Source organism: Brachyistius frenatus, unplaced genomic scaffold (genome assembly GCF_029030835.1).
Source record: "Brachyistius frenatus isolate BFR_SWC_R1_liver_20210118 unplaced genomic scaffold, ASM2903083v1 Contig_10, whole genome shotgun sequence".
NCBI classification, from domain to species: domain Eukaryota; kingdom Metazoa; phylum Chordata; class Actinopteri; family Embiotocidae; genus Brachyistius; species Brachyistius frenatus.
In genome coordinates this window covers 710165-726977 of record NW_027210609.1, presented here as the reverse complement: position 1 = coordinate 726977, position 16813 = coordinate 710165, and the positions used below count along the sequence as shown (strand labels likewise).

The 16813-nt window shown below is 41.5% G+C and overlaps 3 protein-coding genes across 10 annotated transcripts in view; 2 read left to right on the top strand and 1 right to left on the bottom strand.

Moving 5' to 3' along the window:
• Positions 1-522, top strand: part of kcnb1 (potassium voltage-gated channel, Shab-related subfamily, member 1) — a 36658-nt gene extending 36136 nt beyond the window's left edge. Inside the window, exon 5 of the mRNA XM_069690700.1 lies at positions 40-522. Within this exon, the coding sequence (XP_069546801.1) occupies positions 40-124 (85 nt within the window). The 3' untranslated portion in view covers positions 125-522. The remainder of the gene's footprint in view (positions 1-39) is intronic.
• Positions 523-1307: 785 nt separating this feature from the next.
• On the top strand, positions 1308-5961 carry rdh20 (retinol dehydrogenase 20). Its single transcript, XM_069690613.1, is given in 8 exon segments — positions 1308-1351; positions 3436-3547; positions 3549-3917; positions 4995-5036; positions 5038-5094; positions 5293-5490; positions 5637-5722; positions 5844-5961. Coding segments are annotated over 8 exon segments (1026 nt in total).
• A 1818-nt stretch (positions 5962-7779) lies between these two features.
• Positions 7780-16711, bottom strand: stau1 (staufen double-stranded RNA binding protein 1). Of its 8 annotated transcripts, XM_069690693.1 has the most exons (16): positions 16529-16711; positions 14100-14390; positions 13756-13877; positions 13486-13642; positions 13214-13370; positions 12912-13083; positions 12695-12790; positions 12326-12538; positions 12099-12242; positions 11822-11968; positions 11646-11721; positions 11211-11530; positions 10981-11103; positions 9436-9515; positions 9146-9227; positions 8499-8589 (listed from the first exon to the last, which is right to left on the bottom strand). In XM_069690693.1, the coding sequence occupies exons 2-15, from the start codon at positions 14290-14292 to the stop codon at positions 9173-9175; spliced, it is 2055 nt and encodes a 684-aa protein (XP_069546794.1). In that variant the 5' UTR covers positions 14293-14390; positions 16529-16711; the 3' UTR covers positions 8499-8589; positions 9146-9172. The 8 variants fall into 8 exon arrangements, with proteins under 8 accessions (XP_069546787.1, XP_069546791.1, XP_069546790.1 ...); XM_069690686.1 differs by lacking the exon at positions 9146-9227 and having other exon boundaries at positions 7780-8589; XM_069690690.1 differs by lacking the exon at positions 9146-9227 and having other exon boundaries at positions 7780-8589; positions 12915-13083.
• Positions 16712-16813: the final 102 nt, after the last annotated feature.

Here is a 16813-nt window from a genome sequence, read left to right as displayed (position 1 = left end):
TTCCATATGTGAAACCGACCTGGACATGCGGTTTCATAGTCGAGGCAGCAGTCCACGGTGGACACGCAGGCTTGATCGCAGTAGCAGGTACCATATGACCGGTCGGATCTCCATCCTTTACTGACGCACGACGGGTCCCGGCCGGTGCAACACAGACCCGCTTCCCGACAGCCAGACCGACAGGGGCCGACGAGGAACGAAGACACCCCGAGAAAAATCAGAGTGACAGAGCGGCTCCCGGAGACTGACATCACGACGCACCACAACACGGACTTCAACAGGTTCAGGGAGTTTGGTGCGCTTTGCACCAGTTTAAACGACAATATTCCCCGTTTATTGAGGGGTGTTTTAAATGGTCCTGTTTAAATACTTGGTGGTCATAAAATGAATCATCTCTGATTAATTATGGGTCAGCAGCATTAGCCAGGAGGAGTTGAAACGGGTCCTGGGTTGGAATTAATCTGTCAACTCTACACCTCTTAAAGGAACAGTTCACTAAACACGAGGGAGTTAGAAATACAAGCACACAAAGCTAAATTTATAACTATTAATTAAGTAATTGCAACATGAAAACTATCAAACCAAATAAAAACATGAATGCAAATCATAATAAAAGGTTTTTTTTTTAAAGTTTTTTTTACTGTAAGTGTATTTTCAGAAGTTGCACCTTTGTACTTGGTATATACATCATTAATTGCACTGAAGCTCTCGCCAGCATGAGGAAAGAATCTCTTCCAAGTTCTATTTTTCATACACTGCTTTTTCACAAGATATCATGCACTAACCCTCAATCTTCGAATGCCCTATTGACTGATATAGCGACAATAACATGTGCAGATAAGAAAGAAAACAATAAAGTAAGTGTGGCAAAAAGACAGTAAGCTATAAACACCCAATGAAGATGGAATGCTAAGAAGCTTTTTGCAAGAACCTCGCAAAGGAGGGACATGTTTGCAGGTCTCCTGTTTGATGCTAAACTGATAGAAAATGAATGCTAATGTTTTCCTGCCTCTCCACAGACGTGTTTATGAAGCAGCCAGCTTCCCTGACCAATGTGTGCCTCAACATGTGAAAAGGGTGGATTACTGAAACTCCCATGGCTGAGGTTATTCATGCAAAAAGAACAACACTGTGGACAGAGCAGGCCTCGACTCAAACTCAGATTCTCAGCTATTGTGTGTGTAGACCGAGAAGAGACAAACAGGGCGAAGCTGAAAGAATGATTATGGTGCTCAGATTTGTCCCGTATGTAAGAGAGAAACATATCAAAAAAGCATGAACATGAGAGTGTAGCTCATTCTTTCTACATGTCGCCCGACCTTGTGGCCCCCATGTGCATCGATGAATCTGTGTAGCTTGCAGAGGTGTGACCTCACACATTTACTGCTCCAGTAAACAGACACACAGCTAAAACTGGATAGGGCAGTCCAAACAGATACCACTGTTGCTCTTAGTCTTCTTCTCCTCATAAAAAGGGACTTCTAATTAAATCTGGAAGATTTCCATTTCACAATAATATGTATTTTTTTGTAAATGCCTCTTAAAACAAAATACATTTTTGCAATAAGATCAGTGGCAGCAGGTTTCAATCCTGTATTTTCAACCGGTTGTTAACATTTGGATCAAGGTTTGTGTTTCAAAGGTTCACAATTTGTCAGGTTTTTAGTAAGTAATTTACTTTTTGTTTTTCTATTATTTATGTTTGTGAACTCCCATATACATTATCAATATACATAAATGTACATTGTTATGGTGAAATACAAAGATAAATGGTGTGAAGAAGACAAAAAGAATGTATAGAACCCAAGATGAGAACTCTTAGTTAATACTTTTCAACAACAACAACAAAATCATTCACAACTTATAACTAATTCTTCACCCTCCATTTAAACCTCCTATGATCTTTATTATAACTCACTGTGCTCTTTTCCTCTGAGCTCCTCTCTGTCTTTTTTCTTTTACCATTCACCCCTCCCCAACAACCAGGGTCCTCTGTTCATTTAATCTATAATAATATAATTAAATTTGGATCTTACTTACTAACTCACCCCTCTTTTTAATATGTTGGTTATGAGTTAACAAATATGCTTTGTGCTTTTATTTGATCGCAATCATCAGTCAAAGAACCTCAAAATTCCATCCCTCTAGAAAGAACTTTTGTCACAATTGTGGTTTTGAAATGAGCGCTACAAATGAAATGACTGGACTCGGCTTGTCTAAAAAACAAAGCGAGGTACCCCTATGAACACTGCAACATGATTTGCTTGCTATAGCCATTTGTTGTGTTCCTGCCAACAATTAATATTACACTTTCCAATGCTCTTCCGTTCTAAAAGACAGAATTCACAGTCCTCGTTTTCTGCAAAAAATGTATTGAAAAGATTAACTGAAGTTAAGATGTGGCAATAAAATCCTTTAAAAAAAAAAACATAGACTCAATTAACTCAGTTCTCAAAAGCCAAAAAATAACCTAGTGGTGAGTGGTTCCATACGAGAACAATACTGAATATCTTTTCTTATGACGTGTCCACAAGGGGAAGCAGTTGGCATACAGTCAGACACAGCTCCATGTCACTTGATGTCCGTGCCAACATTCAGGTATTACCACTAGATTTAAGGCATATTTACAAGTAGATTTCAGACTTTGGTGTGATCTTTTCTGCTGTTGCTAAACAGTCTCACAGTAGGGCAAAATTCTTGGCAGCATTTAAACCAGCCTCCTTGTACAGCCACGAACCACTTCTGCAAATATATTCTGTGTCGTAGCAAAAATGGTAAAGCCATGCCTGGTTAAAAAGTTGTTTTTCAGGAAAGATAAGTATCTCAATTCTCTTTTTAATGTAACAGCACATGCCCGTGTACTTGTTTTACTGGTATCATCATATTTGTTGTTCAGTTGTTTTTTTATGTTTTGCAACAGCCTGTCTTATAATGACCTTCCACGCTTCTTCGCTTTGCATTCATAACACATTTTGCATTGACTAAAACATACCAGTTAAGTAATCTATCACGGTGAACAACATGTCTGCTATTATTGCTATGAATTAATTATTGCTGCAAGGTCATCAAGTGTTCTTTTCAAATTAATCTGCGCCTGCAACTTTATTAACAGCAATCAATGCTGATTATCATGGTAACGGATTGTGTCTCAAGCCAGTGTCAGTTCTGTGCATTGTGATTGTTCAGTGTAATGGTGAAAATGCATACATTCACAGCTAACAAAAAAAAAAAGTGGTCGTATAGGAGCTCCAGTTATTTCCTCTAATCTGGGAGGAGAGTGTTTAAATAAACCCAGGATAGAGGCTGAGGGTCACAGAGGGAGGAAACACCAGCTTGGCTGTCTGCATCTTAGTTAGACTGTAGGAAACCCATCTTCACTGGTAGCAGGAGTGAAAACCGATCCACTGTAGGCCCCTCTGACATTCGTCCTTACAGACTTTCACCACAAAATAGGAAAAAAAAAACAACGATTTTTCTAACGGACCTCCAGATGATGCTGCTGGATGTGATTTGCTTCATCCTGCGCAGCAACTCTGTGCGGGTCGTGATTTGGCCCACGCACCAAACCCATTGACGGGGAGCTGGTGCTGATCACCGGATCAGGTGGCGGCCTGGGTCGTCTCTTCGCTCAAGAATTCACAAAGCATGGAGCGGAAGTGGTGCTATGGGACGTCAACAGCAGCTCCAATGAGCCGACAGCCAAGCCGGTGTGTGAAATGTAAAGGGGGGTGGGGGGTAAGGCGTACACCTACACGGTGGATGTGTACCGCCACGCAGAGCTTGTGCGGAAGGACCTGGGCAGGGACATTACGATTCTGGTGAACAATGCCGGAGTGGTGGCTGGCCAGCGCATGTTAGACCGTCCTGATGAACCGATGGAGAGGACTATGAAGGTCAACTGTCACGCCCTGTTCTGGGTGAGAACTGTTTAGTCAATATAAAATGTGTCGAAGATATTTCAGCAGTCAGACATGAAGTGATGAAGCACCTCACGAGTGGTTAAACATCTTAAAGATCAGATAGACTAGAAGGCGTCTTTAACCTGTTGGTGGTACTAAATGTCCTATTAACATCAGGACTAACACAGTGTATCATATTAAGTGCATGGTTTTGGATTCTTAGTGCTGCTGAACCCATTACTTGTAGGCTAACCGTCTTATTGAGCTGCTCATCCAGAACAATGACTTTTTTTTGAAATTATAGTAAAGAAGTAAATCCTGTTTATACTTCTTCAATCAATACATCTTGTTGTAAATGCCAACTACTGATCAAAACTATGGCACGCTTATATTAATATAATAATATAAATATTTGCTCATGTGTTTCAGTGTGAGTGAAAACAATATCCAAAAAAGAAAAGCAAATGTTAAAAATGTAGAATACTTAAAAACAACCGGTTTGTCTGTGCCACTTCATATTTCCTGAAATATTATTCTGATATCTTCCTTGGAGTACGAATGAAAGTAAATCAAATATACATTACACAATCAATTCAATGACTTATATCTTGCAAAAATGACTTGCTGGCGAACATGACTCATGCTTTGGCAGAAACACATCGTTTGTGGGTGGTACACTTTTACTGACTGATATTTAGGGAGCTGGAACTCAAGCTTCTGAGAATGCCATCACGCATAATCTTCTCATCATTAGCTGTATACAGAGCATGTTATTGTGCACAGGCCGTGTGACACATGAAACGCAAACTGTATTGCGTCAAGAGCATGATCCCCTTCACACTATATGGCCTATAGGACTCCCACGTCAATCCTCTTAATAAGGAGCTGCTTGTGTAACTTAAGCTGCCTTCATGTTGAACAATATTTAAGTCATATTTTAGTCTTTTGAACACTGCACAGTTTGTTGCCTCATTATAAGTGACTGCTGTCATAAGAGTGTGTGTGTTTGTACCTGTGTGTGTGTGTGTGTGTGTGTGTGTGTGTGTGTGTGTGTGTGTGTGTGTGTGTGTGTGTGTGTGTGTGTGTGCGCCTCAGACAGTGAAGGCGTTCCTCCCTCAAATGAAGGCCCAGAATCACGGGACACGTCGTGACTATCGCCAGCGTCCTCGGTCTCTTCAGCACAGCTTATGTCAAGGTGAACCAGGGCGAGAGAAAAATCACTCGACGAGATATGACAGCTTTATTCTTCGCGTTTTAGTGTTCTCTGCTTTAATCCGCAAATTAAGTAACAAATTCAAATGCGTACCACGTCAACAAATCACAAATAATGTGAATACAATACCCGTGAAGGTGACATAAACAGGCTCGGATGAGTAGCTTCTTTTTGCGGCAGTATTACCGTGCCAGTGAGTTTGCTGCAGTGGGGTTCCACGAGCCTCCGGCCCACGAGCTGCTGGCTGAAGAGTTTGATGGAGTGAAGACTACCCTTGTGTGCCCCTACCTCATGGACACAGGCATGCTTGAAGGCCGCAAGATACGGTAATGTCAACACAATAACCTCGTGGCTGGAGTCTTAATTTGTCTTCAAACTGTATTGCCATCGTTTTAAATGAAACGATTCAGACACAAGCAAGAAAAGATGCCAATGAATTCAACTTGAACAAATCCCACTGACAAAACACACTAAAGATTCATTATTCTGTTGGATTTGTGAACGCAGGTAATTGAAACCTTTAGGCCGTCAAACTGATAACTGAATCCGTCATAAACCAACCGTTAGCGTGCATCCCCCGACTCGCCTACATGCCTTTCCTTTCTAGAGCGTAAGTACAACACACCTTCTTATTTACAAAACCATAAATACATCTGGCTTGGTGTGCATATCCGTTGCTGAAACATCTCAAGTTTGGCATTTTAAGTTTTACCCTGCACGCTCCTTTTCAGGTTGTTGCCGTGGGAATCCAACGTGGTTGTCTATCGTTTTATGGGTTCTGATAAGTGCATGTACACCTTCATTGATAAGAAGAAACAAGTGACAAATGGCTCCATTAAGGTTGCATAATCACACCTTTTTAAACTAAAAAACAACTTTAGGAGTCAAAACTTTAAAAAAAATAAATAAATAATCAAATCAAAAGTAATTGAAACGGTTCATGGTATATATTAATTGGATTAAAAAATAAACCAAAACAAATATTTCTCTGCTCGTGTGAACACAACGGTCAGACAAAATGCCCCACTAAAGCCACAATTATGTCACGTGGATGGTCAGGAAAAATGAAGGGGACTTTCAACTTTGAGACTGATCATTCAGAAGCCTGTACTGGATGACAACTCAGCCAAGCGGTCATCAGCACCCAAAAAAGATTTCAACAATGCTCAGATGAAGTTAAAAGTCTCTTCCAAATGTTTTCACCATAAACCTGTGAAATGACCAAACACTGATTAAATCCTGGACAAACCAAAACTTGAAAGTGTCTTTAATATGTGTAACTTTGTGATGTAACCAAATGTTGTGCTGTATTATATTTACATGAAATAAAATGACTTAAAACCACAAATACCGTCTAAGGATCAAAGTAGGTGTTTTATGCTGCACTCTTTCTTTGTAAACTGCGTGAGACTGGCAAATAAGCAAAAGGGAAGCAATGCCAACAAAGGACGTTCTAAAACGAAGATAACACCATGTAGGGCTGCGTATCGAGAAATATCCGAGGTCATAATGTCCGAGAAACCGTCAAAGTCTTTTCAGTTCCACTGATTCCGCACCAGAAAGCTCGTTTCAGTCGCAAACTCTGAACTCCCCGACACTTTGCTCTACCTTGCAGATTTTGTACGTGTCGGCGCACATGTTTAAAATATCACAGAAAGGGGCTCAAAAGTGTTGGTAGTCTCACAAGACAGTAGTGATGTGGTGAAACATAATCACTGCCCAAACATATTTTTCATGCAAGTATGACTAATGATGAAGCATTTCCTCCAGCAATATGTAGTGTTGTAAATGTCTCACTCATGATGTCCCAGAATGAGCTCATGCTTGCGCACTGAAGTAAGAATAATAGCAAACTTTTGCATAACAAGAAATGATTTACATTTTCTTACTTTTTTTTTTTTTTTTTTTTTTTAATCTAAAGTGAATGCCACATTATTACATAGAAATAATACCTTAAGGCAGCCGTTTTGAAAATAAGAAAGTGCTTTTAGCTTGCCACATTTTGACTCTTTTTCCTTACTTGTAGTGTGACCCTGGATTCAATAAGCTAAAATGGAAATAAAACCCATAAACCCTGAAAAGGAACCCTGGGGCTGCACAATATATAAAAAAAAAAAAAAAGAAAAGAAAAAATACACTGTTTTGATTTTACAGGTGTCAAAGATGGCTTTGAACACTATGGAAAATTGGAGGCCCAAAAACATCCCAGAACTTAAAAGTCTTCTGCAATTCTTACATCAGTCAAAGAAAGACTCATAGCTGGCCATAAAAACGTGTTTACAAGCTATTTTGAAAATGTCTGCCGAAATACAGACTTGGCGGGGAGCCCAAACATTGGCACAAGCCACCAGTAGAGCTTTTTCACGACAGACAGTTTGATGTGTTGCAGGTGGAATTCATGATCCCGTCCCAGCGGTCCAGATGTCTGTTTGCTGCCTGAGTTATATTTACATTTTACACTTCAAGACTCAACAAAATAAGCAATTAAGCCCAAACCTTTAAACACCTGGGGACAAGAATAAAGATAAATTAAAAAAAAAAAACACTTCTGAATTTAATGCACAACAATATCATTAAATAATGACCTCAGCGCTTGAGCATAATTGAGCACCTCTATCATGACCCCCCCCCCCCCCTAGAGTAGAGTAAGAAAAAGACAAGATAATCTTTTGTTTTGTGCACGTAAGCACGTAAGTTTAATTACCATGGGGAGCGGAGAGAGAAGGGAGGTTGACATGAGGGAGGAAAAGGGATTACCAGGGAAACCGATGCGGCAGGGAAACTTCCCTGCCGCACTCAGCAGAGACAATATCACTTTACATCACACGCTACAGTTAGTCACAAATTCTTCCCAGCCCTACATGGTAATGTTTAGAACACTTCACTTGTGGTTGTTGATATAAAGCACTCTAGGAAAATCAACAGAGGTTCGCCGGCTGCACCCTAGACAAAGATCTTTCTTTCGTGAAACCACCTCAACGGGGGTTAAAACATAAAACACTTAAAAACAAGAGTTAGTAGGTCTCACAAAGCGGAAAACAAGTTTTTCACAAAACAAAACAGAGTTCACAGTTAACCACCTCATTTTTTTTTTTTGAATTTATTTTTTTTACCAAGTAAACCCCCAACTTCATTGGCTAGGATGCAGCTTCTTCTTCTACAATGCAACAAAAATAAATAAAGAATGTGTACAATTAAACAACATCAAGGAGAAGGGACTCATTTTCCTATCAATCTTGTTTAACCGTGAACATCTAGTAACAATGAGTATGAACAGTGATAGTTCAGAGCCTACGGTGCCCAAAACTCCCTGCAGCCTTCTAAATCTGACTAAGAACACAGTGTCGGAGTTTTCTCAAGTGCTTTTACGGACAACCAAACCTGATCATTTAAACAGTGCCATCCAGGGTCTGTGCCAATGTGCTTGAGTTAGTCTGTTTGAGATGCAAGTCACCTTCCATTTCCTGCTTGCCGCACCTGTGGGAAATAGGTCACATTTAGTGTCAGCGTCGAGCTAATCGGCCACGCACGTTATTTGTTCACTTGCACTAGTGTTTGACTCATCTGAAATGTATTCCATTTAATTTACAAATCCCATGCGTGTTTACATGCGCGACGAATGAAATGGTCTGATAAAACGGTCCTCTTTACATATTCATCGACGCCGTCGATATTAGAGCGTCGGTATTTCGAGATTGTACTGGTATTGTTAATCATCTTAACAACGGCTTTACGAGGAAAAAGGTGATTCTTCTATTTAAAAAAAATATATATATATTTTTTTTTTATTCCATACGTTCCTCTTCAATGTGAGAACCTGGGGCCTACATTACCCACAATGCAATTCATCTCAGTCAGAGGTAGTGGTGTGTTATGTTAGTAGTGGCGCGCACAGCCTCATTCTGCTGGAGATGAGGTCTGGTGAGTTCACTTCTTTTTTTTTCCTTTTCGCTCCATACCTCCAAACGTTTTCCATTTCATACTTTTACTCAGAATCAGTAGTCAGAATTAACCAATGATAGACTCAACTCACATCACTTGTCTGCAGCCATAAAAGGCTTCATACAACTTTTCCAGATAAGTAGGAGCACTTCCCAAGACCTGTAAACACTTTTCTGTAAAAAAAAAAAAAAAAAAAAAAAAAATGTAGAATTTGTGAAATTCCCCTTTAATTATTTAATTCTATCTGTCCGTCTGTCTCCTACACAGATTTATATTTTGAGACACGAGACACTTTATTCTGAAAGAGTACTTGGATTATTCGTGGAATTTAATCTTCACGACTACGTAAAGAGGAAAGGTGGTGTTTTTTTCTCAGCTTACCCGGAGACCGGTCCATTTCCTGTCCTTTCATGTGACTGCTGGTCCAACTCTGAGAGCAACTTCAATATATTCAGTGCAGCCTATAGAGGTGAAGGAGAAGAAAAACAAAACAGCATGTCTTATTCAAGTGAGCTGTTTTCATAGGGCAACTACAACTCAAGTTTGTAACCTGTGAAGTAAAAGGTTTATATTCTTGGTAACAGTCCACAAGCAGCCACTCTGTATGAATCCTGCTCTAGAGAACAGCCAGGCCAGAGTCATCGTACTAGAAACGGCAACGGTGCTTTCTTCTGGTCACCCTCGCATGACTCCCCGCAAGATTTAGAATAAATTCACTGCATGGTTTGATCTTTAAGGCCGGTGTTTAAAAAAAATAAATATATATATATATATTCTTCCAAAAAAAAACGTGTTTGTCGGGTACCACAGCAGCTCGCGAGGATTTGCATGCTGGGGAAGAAAACAGCGCGACCTTTGAAGACTTCCCCCACCGAATGAAGGAAATGTTTGACCTACTGAAGGCCACTTGTTTGTCGCCATGTTTTTCCTTTTGGTTAACGTTCATCAACAACTGCCTGTGGCTCCTTCGGCATCCGAAACGCACACAAAAACCACTTTCCTAAAGTGTAAGGTTTGACAAGATGAATTGGAAGTCATATGATTGTCAGCCGGTGTTAGGGGTCGGCGGTATGGCTCTAAAATAATATATTACGATATAGCTGGGTAGTTTAGCGATCACGATATTTTTTTGACGATGTGACAAAACACTGAAAAATATTTTGATTATTATTTTAATGACATACATTTTCAACAAAAGTGTTATGTAATTATGTAAGCACAAACGTATCATTATGCCGTCAAATATTCACTAAAAACGGAACAAAAACGATCTCTTCGTTCTTTAGTTTGTAAAACAACAGAATGTCAAAGTGAGATTCAGATGCTGCAAACAGCAGTGAGGGGGGAGGGGGGGTGGAGGTGCAGCGGTGCAGGAGAGCGGCTGCTCCGTCAGGACGACGACCTAATAATCAGCCGCAGAGCTTCTAATTACTTCCTCACTGCTGTCGGCAGATTCAGCGATGTCCTGGCCTGATTTTCTCAAGTTCAGGGTCGACGTTTGTCCATTATTAACGTCGTTTTGGCCTTTTGTCGAACTTTTATTTTGTAACGACTGACTCGACTACCTGATCGTCTGTTGCGCTCCCTCTCTCTCTCTGTGTGTGTGTGTGTGTGTGTGTGTGTGTGTGTGTGTGTGTGTGTGTGTGTGTGTGTGTGTGTGTGAAGTGTCAAACACACGGAGGAGAGAATAGCGCGTCTGTCAATTAAACTCACGCTGAGCTGAAAACCCGGAGAATGCAGCGACTCTCAGCCACGCTCGTTGCTCGCCGAGCGTCATTACGTGCTATCACGATGTTTGTTGTTTTATATCGTCAAAAAAAAAAAAACGACACCAGTATCATCATGAACGAAATGATATGGCACACCCCGAGTCAGTATTATACCAGGGGATGCATTTTGTAGTTTAAAAAAAAAAAAAATACATACCATATCATGACAGGATTCTACATCTTTCCCAATCCCATGACTGATGAGTGGCGGCTGGGAGGAACAGTTAATCAGCGACACAAACTCATTCTTATTATTTTTGGGAAAGTCCTTGTAGTCTACCTGCAAACAAATAATATAATTCAGTTCATTTTTTAATTTTTTTTTTTTTTACCAAGTTTCAGTACATTTAAGACGCTTGCACACTCGTTGGGTTCGTGACGGGTTACCTGCAGGCACTGCACCGATGCGAGATAGCTGAGCTGTTCCGACGGCCTCGTCAGGGGTCCGTGGGGAAGCTGGTTCAGGTTATTTTTGTTCTTAAGGATCGTGTCAGCAGTCAAGGACGCCCCTGCATAAAGCAGCTCATTGGCAATCATGGCAGTGATTGTGGCCTTGCCTGGGTTGGGCATAGCTCGACTGTAGTCCTTGGCGTGGGGTCCTTGGCAGGCCCCAACTGCTTGAGCCACCTCCGGCACCATGGGCAGGATACCTGCGGGCAGCTGCTGGTGGCTCAGGTAAGGCAGGCGGAAGTCCTCCTCCTTGGAAACTGTCAAGGAGAACCCCATTTGTTAGCGCAGGTCACAGAAAACGTTACGTTTCAGTCTTTCCACGACCGCTGCAAACTTTTGAATCTAGTAGAGAATATTTACACTGACTCTTACCCAATGCCACTTCCTCTATAGAGCCAGGTTCAAAGAAGGTCACTTTACGCCCATCACCAGGTTTTTTCACTGGGGTCTAAAGATTACAAAAACAACACATACGTGAAGGTTTAATAAATACAAGCATTACGTTGTCTGGCATATTTACGAGACTTGCTTGATGAAGGTCTCATTACCTTTTCATCAGTTTTGAGTGCCGGTTTGGGGGGCTGAGGCTGAGGCACTTTATATCCCAAGAGTTCGAGCATTTTCTCTGCAGCATTCCTCTTAGCCACCTTTTTACTGGGTCCCATTCCCTCTGCAGACTGACCACACACTGTCACCTGGATCACAATGCAACAGATGAAATAACACAGTGAGACGAGAAACGAACAGGCACAGGAAGACGAAGACAGGGACAGATGTTGCAATGAATCTTGCCACCAGCATGCCTCGTGTCTGCAGTTGACTCACCTGCATGACAAACTCCCTGCGCCGCGGTAGACCTCTCTCCGTTACCATGCTGTACTCCGGCTCCTTCTCCTTCTTGGCCTGCTGGATCTGAGCCAAACGGCTGATGGGGTTCATCCCCTGCCCGTATTCTGGGCTGGTCTGCAGCTGTTGGCATGACGGGCATTACTTCAGGAGGAGTCGTTAAGGCTGTACTTACTGCGCTAACAGCAGTTTGAAAGCTAGATTACCTTGATGATTGATTTGGTTTTCTTTTTGATGCGTGGCAGCGTCTTTTCCACACTGGGTATGTGGGGTAGCCTCTTCAACTCTCCCAGCACCGCTGCTGCTGCCAGCTTCTTGGCAATCTTTTTACTTTTCCCCTCGCCCTGTCCTGTGAACTCTCCAACTGTAACAAGCACTAAAAAACTCTTCATGTGGGGAGGACCCTCCTCCTTTAAAACCTGGAAAACAACAGTGACAAATCCCGATGTAAAGGAGCACTTTTTTCTTTTTACTTAAGACACTAGGCTAAAACGTGCATCTTCTGTACATTGTACTGAATATTACCGACATATTCATATAAAGACCCCAGATGACGTAAACAAATCTATTCAAACCTCAAAATTGACAGGTAAGTTGCGTTTAAGTGCGATTTCAAACACTTGACTGATTTCAGATTTGTTCAGGTTCTCCTCCTCGGGCTCTCCATTCATCTGTTAAGAGAAGAAGACATTAAAACAAACAACAACAACAACAACAAAAACAATAAATCTTTCTAAAATTGCACAATAGCCGTCTAGCACTATTTCATGCAGAGTGTGCATCTTTTCTCACCACTGGCAACTGTTGCAGTATTGGCTCCTTCTGCAGTACTTTCAAGGCCTTGGCAGCAGCTTCATGTTTGGCCAACTGCCGTGTGCGTCCCTTCCCAATAAACTGCTGGCCTCCGATGGAGAGCTCCATGTGGTATAACATTGGTCCCACGGGAGGATATGGGTAGTAGTACCTACACACAAGAAAGTTAAATACAACCACATTCTTCCCCTTTCAAAAAAACTAACAACCAAATACTTTTTTTTGGTGGTGGTGGTGGTGGGGGGTTGGGGGGGGGAGATTTCCAGATAATGTAAACTCACTGTTGCATAGAGCGCTGGTAAGGTCCCGGAGCCCGGACATTGTAGTTGAAGTTTGGTGGTCTCATCCCCGGGTATGGGTCGATGGGTTTATACATAGGCTTTTTACCAAGCTTCATACATAGTGCATTTAACTCCATAGTATGTGTAATGCCATCTGCTATAAGGCAAACACAAACACGTCAACGATTCAAATATAAATGCAATAACTTCAATTGAGTTTTGACGAGAATGATAAAAGAAAGATTGCTGCAGAGCCAGTGGGAACAGCCCACCTGGGATCTTGCCTGTGTTGCGGGGCGTCCTCGCGGTGGGCTTGGGGAGCGTCGTCTCAGCGAGGGCAGATGCAGCAGCGGAATGCTGGGCTTTCTTGATACTGGTCCCCTCTGCCTCCCAGTGCTGATCTCCCAGTGTGAGCCTCACTGAGAAAATCTGAAATATCAAAACGCTTCATCATTGATATGCTCATTATACCCCGTGACAAAAAAAAAAGCACGGCAGCGTGAACACAAATTACATCACTGGTTTTATTCCACTCAGTGTACCTTTGAGTGAGCTGGTCCTTGCTCACAAAGCAGCTTATACTCAGGTTGCATTTTGTTGAAACGGGCTAACTCATTCACCAAACACATGGGGGTCTTCTCTTTAGGGTTTGCCATGTTAGATACTGTAAAACAGAAAAATCCAACATACAAATAACCAATATTATCATAAACACGAACACTAAATGTTGCTCCTAACACCAATGTTACAATGTATGCCGGGAGGAATTTGAAATACAGAGTGTGATTATAACAAATACAGTTAGTATTCTACATCCAAAACCTATCAACTGAGTTTCAACAATGACAAGAAAGCTTTTCAAACAAACAAAGTAATAAAACCCCACCTGTTGTGGTATTGTAGGGAGTGGCTGAGCCCGCCGGGAGAGCGGAGCTCCTGATGGGCTGGCTGGCGCTCTCCGACGGTAAGGTGCCTGAAGCACAGGGGATGCTGTAGCCGGGCTGTGGCTGCCCCAGCTGCAGTGGGGCAGAGGCAGCAGGCATGGGGCTGGCTGGACACTGAAACTGGAGCTGCGACATCCTCGTTGCTCAAGCTTAGTCAAGAGTAGGCTGAGGTCAAGATAAGAAATTTACAGTGTGGGAGGGACTGTTGATTGAGGGCTGAATGTTGGCTCTGCCTGGAAAAAGTGGATGTAAAATTAAAACAAACAACAACAACTAAGATGTGGCCATATTTGTATTCTGAGTAAACGACAGCATTTTCAACGCGTCCATTTCCAAAATAAAATGTCACAAGCACTGGAGCCCACATCCAACAGACTGGTTACCAATCACGGGCCTCAAAAACAAAGACAAAGTCACTCACATCTACGCACAATTGAATCTGCATTTGACCTAACCTGCATGTATTTGGACAATTGGAGAAAATGAAAACTCTACACAGAGAGGCCGAAGCTGGCTGGATCGTCTTCACAACTGGATTCCGCCCTGCGAACCACTCAGCCAATGTGCTTCATGGAGGGCTTTTGGACCTTCAAATTCAAGAGCCAGCCTCATCAGTTAAAATAAATATTATACATTTGTATATGTATATAAATTCAATAAATTGTCTCTGCATTTTACAACAGCTAAGAATAGTGTTCTTTATAGCGTAGGAATCCGCATGATTTCCTATTTTTTAAGTATAGTAGCTGCACAGTGCAGTCTATAAGAAAACAGACTATATACAAAGCAGTTTTCTTAAAATATTGGAAAAGCAGAGGTATATGTATTTTAAGTGTTCAAATAAATGTTTCTGTTCCTCATGGGTCTCAGTTAGTCTTAGTGCAGAAACAGCAAGTTATTAGTCTCATAAAACATGAAAGAATTGATGACATGCCAGTTATTTTACAGCATTGCAGGACAAAAGATCAACTCTGGCAACTCTGTGGTTCACACATTAACATTTTGCAAGTAAACATGTCCAGTGAACTGTGTTCAGTCCCAACCAGTATTGGGAAGTAACTACTTGCATGTAGTGGAGTGACATAATTAAAATTAAAATAAATATGCAATTAAATTAGTATTATTTAATTAATTTATTCAAAAATGCTAGTGAGCACAAAGAGGTTATATCTTAATATATAATTTTATGTTAAAAAAAAAAAAAAAAAAAGAAGCTTATATGTAGAATACAATATTGATTCTATTTCTTTACAACTTTTCACCACTGTCAAAACACCTCATCACGGAGGTGACCTGCATGCAGACTTGCCTTGAGGTTTTTCAAACATTTTGTTTTCTTTTAGGAAGTTTAGCTTTGACGACCAGTGTAAAACATCCGTTTGAAAAGTTAATCAAATGTAATAAGTTACATTGCTACAAAAAAAATAAAAATAGTTATATTATCGTATTACATTTTAACAGGGTAATCGTTTCAGGAGTAAACCTTCCCCACACAAAAAAAGGGTGACCCAGCTGGTCTGCAATTAAAGAGGCAACTATCTCCATCCTTCACAGCCAACGAGCGAGCACAAACAATGCAACCAGATGGGTGCCGCTGACAACACTGCAATACTCCGCCGGCAACAGGAAACACGACAGTGAAAACTGAATTATCTCATCTTATATGGTCGTTAATTAACCATCTTTTTGTTCTCCTGCAAGGTTCACTGTTGGGAGGTTGTCGAGAAGTCTGGTTGGGTGTTGCGGGGCCCCGACAGCCTTTAACACTTTAACACAACTAAAAATCCACATCACTGCGTGCTACTAATTATGAGATGCATGCATTTTTTTTTTTTTTTTGAAGTGAAATGTTTATTTAACCATTAACTTGCTTTTATAACTCGATTAACCGGCCGGCTGGATGGTTTAGTCGAGACAACACTCTTGCAGATATTCACACTTTAGGAGTGCCTCGTACTTCACCGGACGCGTATATTTTCTGATGATTTGACCTTTTCGATGTGGAGCAGACACTATTGTTGGAAGGACGTGAACCAAAAGCAAAGCTCTCCATAAATCAGGCCGCCGGCTGGCTGCACGAGATTCCCCCCCCACACACACACACACACAGGACCACGTTAGCTGATTTAGCTTCCTCGCTGCAGCAGGGATGGACAAGTTACGCAAATAAAAGACCTAATATTGTAACAATGGTGTTGTCAGAAAGATGCATTAAAAGCCCACTAGCAGCGGCACCTGACACCGGTATTATAAGTGAATTCAGCAGACATTTCGTGTTCATAACGAGTGTCAGGAGCAGCCGGGGGAGGGGGGGGGGACCGCTAGCTAGCGAGCTAACCCCGGACAGTCACTGCATGAAATAAAAGCTCACCTCGTCGCTCCTTTTGTGCAGTTTTTAGTTACTCCATAGGACACGTTGATTTAGTATCGTTTGCGTTTGTCAATGGCCAGTTTTGCGTGCCAGGGTGTGTTATTTTTACATCAAAATGCGGGCGGTGAGGAGGTGGACATTGGGAAGACAGGGCAAACACTAAAGAGAATGGCACTATCTTGATTCTCTGGTCCAGGAAGTGACGTCGCCAGACAGGAAGTACCTCCGAGAACCAAACTCCAAAATAATTCAATAATCAATGGACTGGTGAAGATAGTGAATTAC

Coding starts and splice junctions, on each gene's coding strand:
- stau1 (XM_069690686.1), bottom strand. CDS start 14,292: ATGTCGCAGCTCCAGTTTCAGTGTCCAGCCAGCCCCATGCCTGCTGCC. Junction 12,243..12,325: donor AAACCAAATCAATCATCAAG/GTAATCTAGCTT, acceptor TCATGCCAACAG/CTGCAGACCAGCCCAGAATA. Junction 11,722..11,821: donor CACTCAAAACTGATGAAAAG/GTAATGAGACCT, acceptor TGTAATCTTTAG/ACCCCAGTGAAAAAACCTGG.